Source organism: Crassostrea angulata, chromosome 5 (genome assembly GCF_025612915.1).
Source record: "Crassostrea angulata isolate pt1a10 chromosome 5, ASM2561291v2, whole genome shotgun sequence".
Taxonomy (NCBI): domain Eukaryota; kingdom Metazoa; phylum Mollusca; class Bivalvia; order Ostreida; family Ostreidae; genus Magallana; species Magallana angulata.
In genome coordinates this window covers 20,016,542-20,031,669 of record NC_069115.1, presented here as the reverse complement: position 1 = coordinate 20,031,669, position 15,128 = coordinate 20,016,542, and the positions used below count along the sequence as shown (strand labels likewise).

The following is a 15,128-nucleotide window of genomic DNA, read 5'->3' as shown; positions in this document are numbered from 1 at the left end:
TACAGAGAATTTTTGAAACCTTTTTACAAAACAACATGATACCCCAAATCAAATTCCAAGAGTTCAGTTTGCTGGTTTATAAGATGTAAGAGCAGTTTGAGAAAGTAAAACGTGACAGACGGACGGACGGATGGACGGAACAGGGTAACAACAATATACCCGAACTTTTTTTAGAAAGTGCGGGTATAATGATCAGTGGAACAATTTATACACGGCTCAGATAATAAATGCATTTGAGAAGCAAATAGCAGAATTTAACTATAAACTTCAACACATTCAGCTGAACTGCAATTATAATGTTAAAAAATGGAATAAAGATGTTGGAAAAAACTGTATAAGTTGTGAACAAACTGACAATATTAAACATTTGATTTATGGATTTTCTGAAACAAAAAGAATATTAGAAAAAGTATCAGGAATATTTAAGTTGAATATAACATGGAAAACAATTGCATTATGTTTTTAACGAGTTTACAGACCCAACAAACATTTTCAATAATGTCATCTTTCGTGGAGTACAAAATATATAAATATAAAAAGTGTAGGCTACAAAACGAAATTCCAAACGAGAATGCGCTATTAAATACTCTGAAATTTATCTCTTTATCATTTTTACTTTATTACAGTGTCTGTGAGTGCAAAAAGTGTTAAAATTCAGTTGCAAAATTTTGAAAACACTAGCAGACCAACTGTAATTGTATTACTTTTTTTCCCCTTTTCTCTATATATTTGTGGATGCATATAAATTTCAAAAATTATTTTGTTTTATATATTTGTAATATATTGATACGAAAATTATACCAATCACAGAATATTATCCCCCTGTTTTTATTAGTCCCCTACCGGTTTCACCGGAGGGGACTATAGCTTTCCTCTGCGTCCGTCAGTCCGTCTGTCCGTCCGTCCGTCTGTCTGTCCCACTTCAGTTTTCCACACTTTTTTTCTTTATGCATTTTAGGAATAATATGAAACTTGCTGAACAGCTTCAAAATGTCAAACTACAGATCAAGTTTACACTTTTGTAGCGTCTGATTGACATATTTTCGAGAAAATTAATTTTTTATATTCCAATTTTTTAATATTCGGGTTTGTTATCGGGTTCGGTGTGTATTGAATAAACGAGGCCAGTATGTAGTCAGTAATAATATCGTGCGTTACTTGTACCATTCCTTTTATCATTTCTAACAAACAAATAAATTCTGTAAGATAGTGTCAAGCATTGTGTTGAAAATTTAATCGGCAGGGATTTTTTTGTATTATTACAATCGGGTTCGTTGTCGGTTTGGGCTGTTTAACTGTTTGGTTTGATTCGGGGTACAGGAGACTGTAAGAAATGATATTGTGCACAACAGTGCATTGTTTTCACAAATTTTTACCAGCGAATACAGAATAGACTTGGCGAAATTTCAGGAGATGAAAAATAGAGTATTATTTTACCAATTTTGTATTTAATTTCTATATCAATTATATATAGTTTTAATTTCCTCTGTTCTTTTATCTCTGATTAAAGCATGACATCTCGTTTACAATAGCTCTAAAATAGTTGTGTGCTTGGAAGCTTTCATACAATAATACAAACCGGTAGGATACGTGTATTGCTTATGCAATACTCTCAGAATGCTTGTTTTACATTACTATTATAAAATTTACATGTATGCATATATACCATGTGTTAATTCATATTTACGTCTATTATTGCTTTAAAAAGATACAATTATAAATACTATATATAATGTTTCACAGAATTCCTACTTATGATTCTAAGCATGCTTATTCCAGCAAATAAACAAACAAAGAAGCTAGCATCTGGGAATTTAAGGATGGAAAGAGTTTTTTGTTAAAAATTGACTTGTATCAAGTTTCCGGCAGATAAAATTGGATCATTATCTTTCATGCGTATGTTCCAGTTTTGAGATGTGTCTTGGAGACATTTCATTTCGCTATCAGTGATAAATATTGTTAAACAAAATAACCAACTTAAAAATATAATGATATATAATAATATAATTACAAATTAAAGGAACAATGAAACATAGTATGGGTGTATTAAGTGTTTTTATGCCCCTACATTCAAAGTTATAAATAGAGCTTGAAAAACTTGCTAAAAAATTTATAAGGTATCTAATTTATGTTAACTTATAAAAAGTAATCGTTTGATCCATCTCTTGATCGAAATATGATACATAAATATAAGCTTATATCATAAAAGTACGTGTTTTAGCCAAAAATGTTAAATCAGTTTTTTTTAAAAAGGAAACATCCAAGGCATGCTTGCTCGAATTCCATTTTAATATCATTGTATGATGTACATAATAATTTGAACGGCTATATGTGTGAAAACGGTGTTGACGCAAGATTACGCTCTATATTTCCTGTAATTGAATATGTTGAAGAACTTATGTTCATGCTTTTGATAAATTGCGGAAAAAGTTCCAATAGTGTGACATTTTAATTAGAAGCACGAAAAAGTATTATAAAACTTCTAAATTTCTGTAACTGACATAATCAGTTTTGTGCTTTGTTGAAATATATAATATCAATTTTTATATGATATTGCTTATTTTTAAATTTGAAATAATTGGGGCAGAATAAGACCTTATCAAATATAGTTCTTTGTTTGATTAAATACACATGTATATGCATCATGTATCTATGCAACAAAACGATAAGGATATCAAGAAGCAAAATGATATAAAAAAAACAACAAGAAAAGCAGTCAACAATTGGATAGATAAAAGTAATATAATTGCATTTCATTCTCTTGAATTACATGTGTACATACAAATCTGTTTCTGTTATTAAAAACAGACTACATCTGCATGAAATTTGTTGAACAACATAATAAGCTTCTACAATAATACAAGGTGTAATAAAAACCGCTTAAATGAATTCTCAAATTTTTCAATATGATATCACTATAAATATGATAAAGATTTCTGTACAAATGAACTATTTGTTCAGGACAACAATAACTGCTTCTTAATATTTTTTTCACACAAAGCAAATTGACTAACAGAAGATTGACCATAATTTTCGTTGTTTTTTTTTTCAGGTTGGGGGTTGGTATTGGGGTTGGGAATGGGGGGATGTGGGGTCAACCTTTGAAATATTCCCTGAACCAAACCATGGGGCAACATATAAATATAATATATATATTATGCAATGATTTTTAACAAATGTTTTTTTTTATATTTGAAGACAAAAGATATTTCCAGAGCAGTCATACCAAACATAAGGGTAGAATGTAAAAATTGAGCACCTTTTTTTTTATTTACAAAATCATATAAAGCCGCATCGTAAAAACATTTGAGAGAATCTTTTATAAAAAAATCTTTTATAAAATAAGGTTGGTAAATGAATATTTTTTATCCAAAAAATAATATATATTTAATAGTAAAACTACATACAAGACATTTCAACAAATCATTTAAAGTAATTTTTCAACTTCTGAAAATAAGAAAAAAAAATATTTTGAGTAGTTTTTGAACAGTAAGAATTTCCGGCAGGTTTAACTCGTATTGTTACAATGATCGACGTTGTATATGGAAACAGAAGCTAAAGGTCCAATGCTGAACAATTAGATATGGGTATTGAATACATGTAGTTTATTATACAGCATCATTGAAAATTGGACATCAGACTTTTCGCTATGGACAGAACGTTTTCATGTTTTAGAACCTTTCAAATCTGCTTGGATCGGTATCAGATATCTCTTTTGGCATCCGTAGTGATTTTAATATGTTACTTTGTTTCAATTTGGGCCAATGCTTATACAATAACAAACCAGAAACCAGAACTGCAATTATGACAATAACTGTTACAGATATGGCAACAGCGGTTGTTGAAGAATTATCATTGATCTTCTGGATGTCGGGAGTCTTCGCATTGTCTACAAATATATTGATGATATCTATATCACACTACTGGCTCTAAAAACCCCTGTCCGTATGAAAATCCCCTGTCTTCCCCTGTCACCCCCTGTGTTTTCACTGTCATCCCCTGTACATCCCCTGTGTGCCACTGTACAGAGCCCCTGTATACCCTGTCATCCCCTGTGCGCCACTGTACACAACCCCTGTGTGCCACTGTAAGCCCCTGTCACCCCCTGTACGCCCCTGTCACCCCCTGTACGCCCCTGTCATCCCCTGTAAGCCACTGTCTACCCCTGTGCATGCCCCTGACATCCCTTGTACTGTCTTTTACTGCTCGCTAAGTAAATAAATAGCTTTTAATTAATTCGGATTTTTAAAAATTTATATTAAGCATTCATGTTTAGACGGTGCTTGTTTTTTTTTGCATTTCATAGAGGGCAATATTATTACAAACGTGAATAATTTTGACTCAACATTGACACAAATCAAGATATACTTGTATACCGATAAACCGCTTATTTTATTACATGCATTAAGTTTATACAAATGACCGTGTTCTGTAATTTGTATAAAAAAAAGAAAGAAAGAAAAATAAGTGGAGGAGTGCGTGAAATCTGCAATGTTCTGTGCCCTGTATAATAACACAACATGATCAGCACGTGCAGATAACCACACACCGATCAAAATGATGAAATGATATATTTTGAATGTTTTGACCAGTGTAATGATGCATAGAATTAAACAGCCTTTATGAAGTTCATGTAAATCGCTGATAATTGCTGTCAGTATTGTTTTTTTTATAAATCATGAGAGAGAGAGAAAGAGAGAGAGAGAGAGAGAGAGAGAGAGAGAGAGAGAGAGAGAGAGAGAGAGAGAGAGTTGATTTTTTTCGGAAAGGGGGATTAGACTGGTCCATTGACACTTTTAACTTCTATCAGCTAGTGTGCACTTTCCAGTTGAGTTATCTATATGCATTATTCTATAGAATTGTCCTCATGCATATACACTGTAGAGCAATGATACCGTTAATGGATGATTTAATGCGTGACTGTATGCAAATGCCGGTAACGGGGTACAATTTAATTATACACACATGTATTATCTTAAACAATGGTCCGGGTTTCGGATCAGAAAAATATCAGGCATTTATTTAAATTTTATTTCATTTGAAAAATGAAAAATATAAAAGAGCAATATACAGTTTTAATTCATATCACTGTGCCAAATAATGTTCTGAATTTAAAGCTCTTCAATCTTTTCATGTTTGAAATTCTCAGAACTGAAAAAATGAAATTTTCAATTTCTTGTTTCTGTACTTGACAGACTGGGAAAAAAGGTCATAAGGTGTGTTTGAACAACATATTGCATTATTGTGTAGCATTATCGAGCATCCAGACCTGAGAAGAACGTGTGTGTATATACAAGTACACGTGTGTCTGTCACCTCATTGTTATTAATCTCGCTACCGTGCACTGCAAATTGTCAAGAAGGGCTGTATACAGTATATAGCTATTATATAATCACTGACCGACCATTCAGATCTGAGGAACAGTGTGTATATATACGTGTACACGTGTGTCTATCATCTCTTGCTACCGTGAACTGCAAATTGTCAAGAAGGGCTGTGTACAGTAGCTATTATATAATCACTGACCGAGTGAAATAATGTCAACATCTTCTCCTTTGAAAACTGTAGCTTCAATCAGCTAGTTGTTAATCATGTGTCTTCAAGTATTTTGATCAATTGATCTGGTCTAGTATAAAACATTGATGTATTAAAAATCAATATGACAGCTCTAAGTTAATCTAAATAATTATAGAAAATTGGTTATGAAAATTAATTAGGATTGCATGTTTACATATTAGGAAATTAATTCCCGATAAAACTATTAGTAACTTTTCATTAAAAATCAATGCAATCTCTCTCTCTCTCTCTCTCTCTCTCTCTCTCTCTCTCTCTCTCTCTCTCTCTCTCTCTCTCTCTCTCTCTCTCTGTATAAGCTCCTTAGGCTACATGTAAAGAACACACTAGTTCTACATTTACATGTATGTTGTGTATGTTCTGACCAGGGCTGCGGAATGATAAAGAATAGGTAATAATAATTAGGATTGCATTTTTACTAGGAAATTAATTCCAGGGTAAACTATATAATTAATAAATTTAATTCAAAATCAATGCAAACTCTCTCTTTCTCTCTCTCTCTCTCTTTCTCTCTCTCTCTCCAATTAGCCGGTCAGAAACGTATTGAACAAACATAATAAAATAATTTCTTAGGCAAATTTATATAAGCTATTGAAGCTTTATTTTGCTATGCACGGGAAATTAATAAAGGTATAACCAAGAACTTGGTTAGAAAAAAGAAGAAAGGTGTACTCTATCGTTACATAGCTGATTATAAATTCTATATTCTGACTGATTTATTGGTTTTAGTTCGCTCCTATATGTTTAGATATATACAAAATTAAAAACCATGTGCCGCGTGTGATCTTAGTTTCTAGTGTGTTGTTTATTACCAAGAATCATATGATTCATAGGCTTAAGATATTCATAAGTAAAGTGTACATATATCTGTAGACAATTCAAAAAAATGAATAATTCACTCTAGGTTGTATTCTTATGTCTTTTTTTTTCAAACATTAGGGAGTAGCGATGTTCCCGAGCTCCAAAGGACAACATGCACTGAGGCTTGAACACCTAATATAAAAAATAATTCCCGCCTTCACCTGAGGTTTACCACCCGGTGAATCTCAAATCTTTTTTTTGTTAGCATGATTATTAAAGTATCAATAAATTATCAACTAAAACATGTGATTTCTAAAATTACGATAACAGTGTGTCTTGTGATTCGGCGCTGTTGAGTGCAAATATAGCTCAAAATATAACACATGTGATTTCAATAGCTGGATTAAGAAAATGATATTAAAAAAAAAAAGTCAAAAGCCGTACAGGGGATGTCAGGGGCATGCACAGGGGTATACAGGGGCTTACAGGGGATGACAGGGGCGTACAGGGGGTGACAGGGGCTTACAGTGGCACACAGGGGTTTTGTACAGGGGCGCACAGGGGATGACAGGGTACACAGGGGTTCTGTACAGTGGCACACAGGGGATGTACAGGGGATGACAGTGAAAACACAGGGGGTGACAGGGGAAGACAGGGGATTTTCATACGGACAGGGGTTTTTAGAGCCAGTAGTGTCATTAACAGATTTTCCCCGATAATTTAGAAATTATTTTAAAAAAAAAATAGATTATGTCTCAGTGCTAGTGTTTTTTCCTTCAAAAAAGTTCCTTTTATAATGTTGACATCTTAAAAAAGAATATGTTATATACATGTGTGCACGATTAGGATAGAAATTCATATGCACAGACTTAACGTTGTAAGAAAAACAATGAAAGAGAACGTAAGGCATCATATAAATGAATGTGTTTCTGTAGTGGTTATTGTTTGGAGCTGCTTTTCATAGTCAGACAGGAATACATGATTTATATACCAGATATTTATCATTATTATTGACTACGATCATACATTGGCCTCTAAGGTCTATTGGTCGAAGGTTAAATACGCATTGATTGGTCAGTGATAAATGAAATAAACGCTTCCTATCCAAAAAGACCCGCGCTGGTATCTGTGATATACCACGTGAAATTAAGTTTAAAAAAATTGGTCACTAGAGGTATTTGAGAGGAGTGATGCAACAACCATGTTTTTAGCTCACCTGAGCTGAAAGCTCAAGTGAGCTATTCTGATCACATTTTGTCTGTCGTCCGCCTGTCTGTCCGTCTGTCTGTCTGTCCGTAAACTTTTCACATTTTCAACATCTTCTCAAGAACTACTTGGCCAATTTTAACCAAACTTTGCACAAATCATCCTTAGGCAAAGGGGATTCAAAGTTGTAAAGATTAAGGGCCACACTCGTTTTCAAGGGGAGATAATTAGAAATTAATGAAAAATTTCGATAATTTTTCAAAAATCTTCTTCTCAAGAACCAGAAAGCCAGGAAAGCTGAAACTTGTGTGGAAGCATCCCCAGGTAGTGTAGATTCAAAGTTGTGAAATTCATGACCCCCAGGGGTAGGGTGGGGCCACAATGGGGGGTTGAAGTTTAACATAGGAATATATAGAGTAAATCTTTAAAAATCTTCTTCTCAGAAACTAATCAGCCAGGATAGCTGAAACTTGTGTGGAAGCATCCTCAGGTAGGGTAGATTCAAAGTTTTGAAATTCATGATCCCTGGGGGTAGGGTGGGGTCACAATCGGGTGGTCGAAGTTTTACATAGGAATATATAGAGTAAATCTTTAAAATTTTCTTCTCAGAAACTAATCAGCCAGGATAGCTGAAACTTGCCTGGAAGCATCCTCGGGTAGTGTAAATTCAAAGTTGTGAAAATCATGACTCCCGGGGGTAGGGTGGGGCCACAATAGGGGTCGAAGTTTCACATAGGAATATATAGAGTAAATCTTTAAAAATTTTCTTCTCAGAAACTAATTAGCCAGGATAGCTGAAACTTGCGTGGAAGAATCCTCAGGTAGTGTACATTTAAAGTTGTGAAAATCATGACCCCCAGGGGTAGGGTGGGGCCACAATGGGGGTCAAAGTTTTACATAGGAATATATAGAGTAAATCTTTGAAAATCTTCTTCTCAGAAACTAATCAGCCAGGAAAGCTGAAACTTGTGTGGAAGTATCCTCAGGTAGTGTAGATTCAAAGTTGTGAAAATTAAGAACCCCCGGGGTTGGGCGGGGCCACAATGGGGTGGTCGAAGTTTTACATAGGAATATATAAAGTAAATCTTTAAAAATCTTCTTCTCAGAAACTAATCAGCCAGGAAAGCTGAAACTTGTGTAGAAGCATCCTCAGGTAGGTAGTGTAGATTCAAAGTTGTGAAAATCATGACCCCCAGAGGTTGGGTGGGGCCACAATGGGGGGGGGGTCGAAATTGTACATAGGAATATATAGATTTAATCTTTGAAAATCTTCTTCTCAGAAACTAATCAGCCAGGAAAGCTGAAACTTCTGTGGAAGCATCCTCAGGCAGTGTAGATTCAAAGTTGTGAAAATCATGATCCCTGGGGGTAGGGTGTGGCACAATGGGGGGTCGGAAGTTTTACATAGGAATATATAGCGTAAATCTTTGAAAATATTCTTCTCAGAAACTAATCAGCCAAGAAATCTGAAACTTGTGTGGAAGTATCCTCAGGCAGTTCATATTCAAAGTTGTGAAAATCATGATCCCTGGGGGTAGGGTGAGGCCACATTGGGGGAGGGTGTTAAAGTTGTACATTGGAATATATAGTAAATCTTTGAAAATCCTCTTCTCAGAAACTAATCAGCCAGGAAAGCTGAAACTGGTGTGGAAGCATCCTCAGGTAGTGTAGATTCAAAGTTGTGAAAATCATGACCCCCAGGGGTAGGGTGGGGCCACAATGGGGGGGGGGGTTGAAGTTTTACATAGGAATATATAGAGTAAATCTTTGAAAATCTTCTTCTCAGAAACTAATCAGCCAGGAAAGCTGAAACTCGTGTGGAAGCATCCTCAGGCAGTGTATATTCAAAGTTTTGAAAATCATGATCCCTGGGGGTAGGGAGCGGCACAATGGGGGGGGGGGGTCGAAGTTTTACATAGGAATATATAGAGTAAATCTTTGAAAATCTTCTTCTCAGAAACTAATCTGCCAGGAAAGCTGAAACTTGTGTGGAAGTATCCTCAGGTAGTGTAGATTCACAGTTGTGAAAACATGATCCCTGGGGGTAGGGTGAGGCCACATTTGTGGGGGGGGGGTTAAAGTTTTACATAGGAATATATAGAGTAAATCTTTTAAAATTTTCTTCTCAGAAACTAATCAGCCAGATGATTCTTTATAATTGTTAAGACTTTGGCTCCAGGACAATTCTTCGGCCTCACAAGAAGGTTCAGAGTTTGATGTAGCTTAATATCCCATATATAAACAATTGTAAAGGATCTTTTTGAGGACTGCAATACTCAACATGTGATATGACTATAAAATCATCCTGTTAGAAAAGGGACTAATGATTATAAACATAAGAATATCCAGCGGGGAAAATGGATTTTATTTATACAGGATCTACATGTATTATTGTACATTGTCCAGATTGTTTGTATTATGACTCCATTAAAGCTGAACACCGCTCGTAAATAGGCACCGTCACACAGATACCTGGTATATAAACCCTTCGATTTCGTTACACCCGATTGCACACCTGAACCTCGTGGCCGACATGTAGTATTCCTTTCGTGGTCTTTAGATTTTATGCATTTTTTTCTTATCTTGTGTTCATTTTCTGTTCGTAAATAATGCATTGACCAATTTATTTGATGTTAGTATTCTTCTGGCTTCAAAAAGTGCGTAAAATTTGATAATTTCATCGCGACCGGGTAACACGGCGAGGCAAAATGTACGTCCACACAGGTGAGACCTCTACAGCGAAGTACTTTGAACTGTTTAGAGGTCTGTCCCTTATATAAGGGTTGTAGGGACAGCAGTGATTAAAGAGAAATATGGCGGACAGTGCCTATTTACGAGCGGTGTTCAGCTTTAAGCTGATTTTATCATACCTATTGTTCCTCAGGTGAGCGATGTGGCCCATGGGCCTCTTGTTAAGTATAACGAGCATTTAAATAAATTAAGATCAGACGACACGTTCCTCAAAAATCTTTTTTGTATCTCCTCGTAATAAAGAGTTCCAATAAAAAATATTAATTTTATAATTACTTTAAAAATGATCAAAATTTACTTGGATTTGGTTATATGTCTTGATGGTCGAGTGGTTAGAACCGTGGCAGCTCTTTGCCAGAAGCGTAAAGGTTCTAGAGGTCGTGAGTTCAAAGTCCCGCCCCGGCGGAGATATTGTTCTAATATAGTGAATTTCGCTGTGTTGTAGATGTATTTATTTTTATATATGCAATTCGAGTGTATTTTCAAGAAGATTATATAGGATATTGCATACTCTAGTATTTTGCAGAAATGCATGGTAAGGTACCATAATTTTTTGCAAGAAAGCTTGTCAAAGTAGTAGTAAACCATTAACAATTTCCTGGAAAAAGTTATCTAAAATTGAGGAACGTGTCGTCAGACCTTAAGCAGAAAATATCGCACCTTTTGAGATTCCATGAAAATGAAGCCTCCAGGATATAAGAGTGGCTAAAATAAAAAAAGCTCACATTTAGCCTTACGCATATACATGTACAACTATATTGTTTTTTACAAAAAAAATGCACAATTTATGAATCTTTCTCTTTCATTTGTGTCATGTTTTCTTAGATAAAAATGAATACCTGAAACATCATGTGTATTCAGACTATCTTCAGGTTCGTACTTCATTGATAGGTTCCATTTTCCTTGAAGGTTTTCTCCCCAGAAATGTACGGATGTAAATGTCCAGGTGCCTTTTTCAGATACATTATGTGTATTATCAGAGTCTTTTGGCCTCGGGGTCATAAGGTAGGACACAGTTCCCGAAGGTGACTCCAAAATCAAAGTAAAATCTCCTCTTCTTGATTCATACGAAAAATACACATCTATCTGAACCTTTTCTAGAGAACGTATTGTGCAGTTTTCACCAGTCTCTTTAATTGAACTGGTTAACTCTGAGATTGTTGTTTTAGACACATCCCGCGAATTGTTTCTATAATAAAACGGTAGGAAACTGTGATAATTTCAACCTTTAAATATCCTAGTTATATATGCTTATGATTATCCAAAATAAAGAATATGCTTACATGTTTTTGTTAACGTTCTTTGTTTCAGAGGCACAATACAGTTGTTGGTCTACTAGGGTCCAGGTCTTTGCGAGGGACACCATTGCTTCTGCATCCATCATTCCAAAACCGACAATCTGACTCACTAACATATGACATTTGAAGAAATAAACATGACGGGCTTTTGCACAATATAAACTGCTCGAAATATTCTTTAAAATAAGTTTTTTTGAATGAATCTTTTCCATCTACTTATACATTAGTCAAAATTTCTAACGCCCTAGCCAAGTGTTTGTATTATACTGTTCGTAATTCTAATTGTTTTGATCATAACAATAATCAAATAAAAAGAATAAAAAATAACAGCCTTTTAATTATAAAACTCAATCACAATTATTTCAAGGGCTTTATAAAAAATATCAAGACGGTACAGAAACCCTAAGATATTAAAATCACAACATTAATACCTCATACGTTCCCCAATTGCACTAATAATAACATCTGATAGAAATCCCATGATTTAACTAAAAACCTTAGTGAAATGTTATTTCATTTGTTTATGTAGTCTAGTTCTGCGAAATTCGGATGATGAGGAGCTTTCTCAATCTTGAATTTATATCGTCCCGCTCATAAAGACAAATGATCTCGTCTAAAATGTACTGTGTTGTTGTCAAGCTGTACTGTGTTAATCGGAAAGGTGAGTTACCCTAATGTAGCGGTAATGTTGACCTGCCGTTACATGACGTTTTGGCCTTCATGGTGAATCTTCAACTCTTCTGATTGCACTGAACTTTTTGTCAAACTTTAGAATGATTAAGTGGTGTCTGTAAAAAATCTAGCGAATTGTGATGAAAATTATGAATATGAAATAGGTGTTTTTTTTGTATAGAACGTCATTTTTATAGGTCAAAAGTAAATACAGCAAAACATGTGATAGGAAAAAAATCCAATTGCGAACCGAGCTCGGTTTGGACCACCACCCCGACTGACCTTGAAGATTCTTGGGCAGACATATCGAAGACGCATTCAACGCTTTTCAACAAAAACGGTCATGGTCGAGTAATTACTTACTCGATTACAATTTATTGACCGAACAGTTGGGCATTTCAAAAAGCAGTCGATAGTGACAACGACCTAAATATTGATGTTTAACTTTGTAAATAATAAAAAAAAAGTCGGACGTTAGAAATTTTCGCCAATATAAATAACTTTATGGAAAACAACCCAAAAGATAATTTACCATTAAACCCTGCTCCATTTTTTTGCCAAGGTTGTTTCTCAAAACCATCGTCAATGTTGTGTCGTTTACTTGTCTGCACAATCAGATGTTGAACATCTCGCCATGTGAGCGAAGGACTACCACGAAAATGTCATTTGTATTCAAAGTAGTGAAAGCAGGACGATTAAAATCTATTATATTTGTTGATTTCATTTGATTAAAACACTTGTCTTTGCAAATAATTTGGTAAATTAGTAAGTTTAAAAGATAATGTAAAATTAACAACATTTTGTTTTGATAAATGCATGATGTTAAATAAATGATGTTATTTTACTTTCATGTCAAATACTAAAATCTAATTGGTTAGACGCAGTTTATAATCCGTTCTGTTACCCTGAGCAACACACATGGCAGGCAACGGGTAACACAACGAATTGTTACATGCGCGAAAATTATGCGCATACGGTTCGTAGTAGAATTCACGCCATTCTTAAAGGAAAAAAATGAAAGAGTAAAAACAGTAAATTTTTCTTAGGGGGAGGGGGTAACTCCATGATAATTCAATTTCTTTTATGTAAATTTTTGAAAATTATTTGCTGCGAGAAAAAGAAAGTTGGGATGCCAGCCCCCCCCCCCTGCCCCCCGCCCCCCCCCCCCCCCCATTTCCTTCGCATCGGTTGACAGTGGTTTTATCTGGTGTGATAACTGTTTTCAACTGTTGCCCTGAGGCTCCCAAATAGGCACTTATTATATATCATGTACATGTATTTCTATATAAAAATGATATAAACGTACATGTAAACATCCGTCCTATAAAAAAATCTAAAGCTCTTTTAGACACGCATAAAAAAGTTACAAAAACATAACAGGGCATCACAAAAAACCATGCTTTATGCTGTTCACAAGTAAAAAACTACTAAAGAATCAGTCGCAAATACCCAAAGTATTATTACTTTGCTTGAAGAGTTAATGCCACAATTGCTGAAGCTTGTGGAGCCGAAAAAGACGTTCCCTGTAGGTTGCTGTTGCTGATACATGTAGAGTTCAGAGATGTGGAAGTCTGTAGGAATAAAAGTTAAAAAAAAATAAGAATTGGTTAATATGCATCAGATTAATTATCTCTGTCGATTGCAAAAATCAATAATTATGAACGCAATATTAAAAATACGACTCTTTTAAACTATTTTTAAGGAACATCCACAACATTTGAAGAAATTTCGCATACACGTCTTTTTTTCTTCTTTGATATAAAAGGTTCTTGACTGCTTTCGACTTGAAAGTGACAGGGTTTTAAATTTATCATTATTCATAAAAACTAAAGTCTTATTTATTTTTCCACAATGCCCACTGCGCATGAGCATTGTCGGTAACTAAGAACTTAGACGCACTTACGACTGTAACAGACGTACGACAACGTTATTACCTTACGACAGCTTTTGTGAATAGCACCATAAACGTAAACGTACGTTTGACGTAAGTTTAAGGTGTAATCGTAGACGTACGATTTTTTGTGAATAGATCCCCAGGGGCCCGTTTCACTAAAAGGCGTACGCCTGGCGTAACTTTACGCCTGTCGTAAGTCCGGACTTAATCAAATATTTTGACTAAGGTCCGTTTCACTAAGTTAAGACAAAAATCTACGCCTAGCCAAGGGTAGTCGTAAGTTAAGGCTTAAATAGGATTTGACTGCTAATTCTGTTGCTGAGAATATCGGTGCTGACCGTATTGTTAAATTGTACAATTTGTCATGTAAATTTTATTAATTTCATATGAAATTAAGAAAATAGAGAGTTTTGATAGGTGGTACCAATTCTCGAATAGAAACTTTCTTACCATGTTTTATGACCATTCTTTATATTTGCACCTGCCGTTTACATGTTAAAATGACATATTTAGACAATCGATATATAGTTTTCATTTGATTATTTTTATCCAATAATTTGATTTCCGTTTCATATTTTTTTTGTAAATTGGGCAATGAATAAATCAGAAAATATAGAAACATGATGCACATATAGTATAAAGGTATATTTGTGTAAGAAATGTCTAGCATTTTAAACATTTTACCCCCCCCCCCCAAACTTCCACGCTAAATATGTGGGATATTTTGAAATTTAAAACTCACAAAGTGAATTATTGACTTTTATATTTTCCTCTTTTTTTATTTCATTTTTTTGGTGAGTAAAAGGTGTTAGCTTAGGTAGTCTAACTAAGGTTAATCACAGAAGTATTTTCAGCATAGTTGAAATGTAAATACCAAAATATGATGAAAGCTCCAACTATGTTTTAGAGTCGTCAAAAGTCCCTAATTTTTT

At 34.6% G+C, this 15,128-nt stretch overlaps 1 protein-coding gene across 1 annotated transcript in view; it reads right to left on the bottom strand.

Annotated features, from left to right (window-relative positions):
* Positions 1–3,036: 3,036 nt before the first annotated feature.
* The window catches only part of LOC128184696 (furin-like protease kpc-1), a 35,232-nt gene continuing 23,140 nt past the window's right edge, over positions 3,037–15,128 (bottom strand). Inside the window, exons 9-14 of the mRNA XM_052854266.1 lie at positions 13,767–13,873; positions 12,835–12,950; positions 11,616–11,739; positions 11,172–11,521; positions 10,993–11,037; positions 3,037–3,889 (exon numbers count right to left, since the gene is read on the bottom strand). Of these exons, the coding sequence (XP_052710226.1) occupies positions 3,672–3,889; positions 10,993–11,037; positions 11,172–11,521; positions 11,616–11,739; positions 12,835–12,950; positions 13,767–13,873 (960 nt within the window). The 3' untranslated portion in view covers positions 3,037–3,671. The remainder of the gene's footprint in view (positions 3,890–10,992; positions 11,038–11,171; positions 11,522–11,615; positions 11,740–12,834; positions 12,951–13,766; positions 13,874–15,128) is intronic.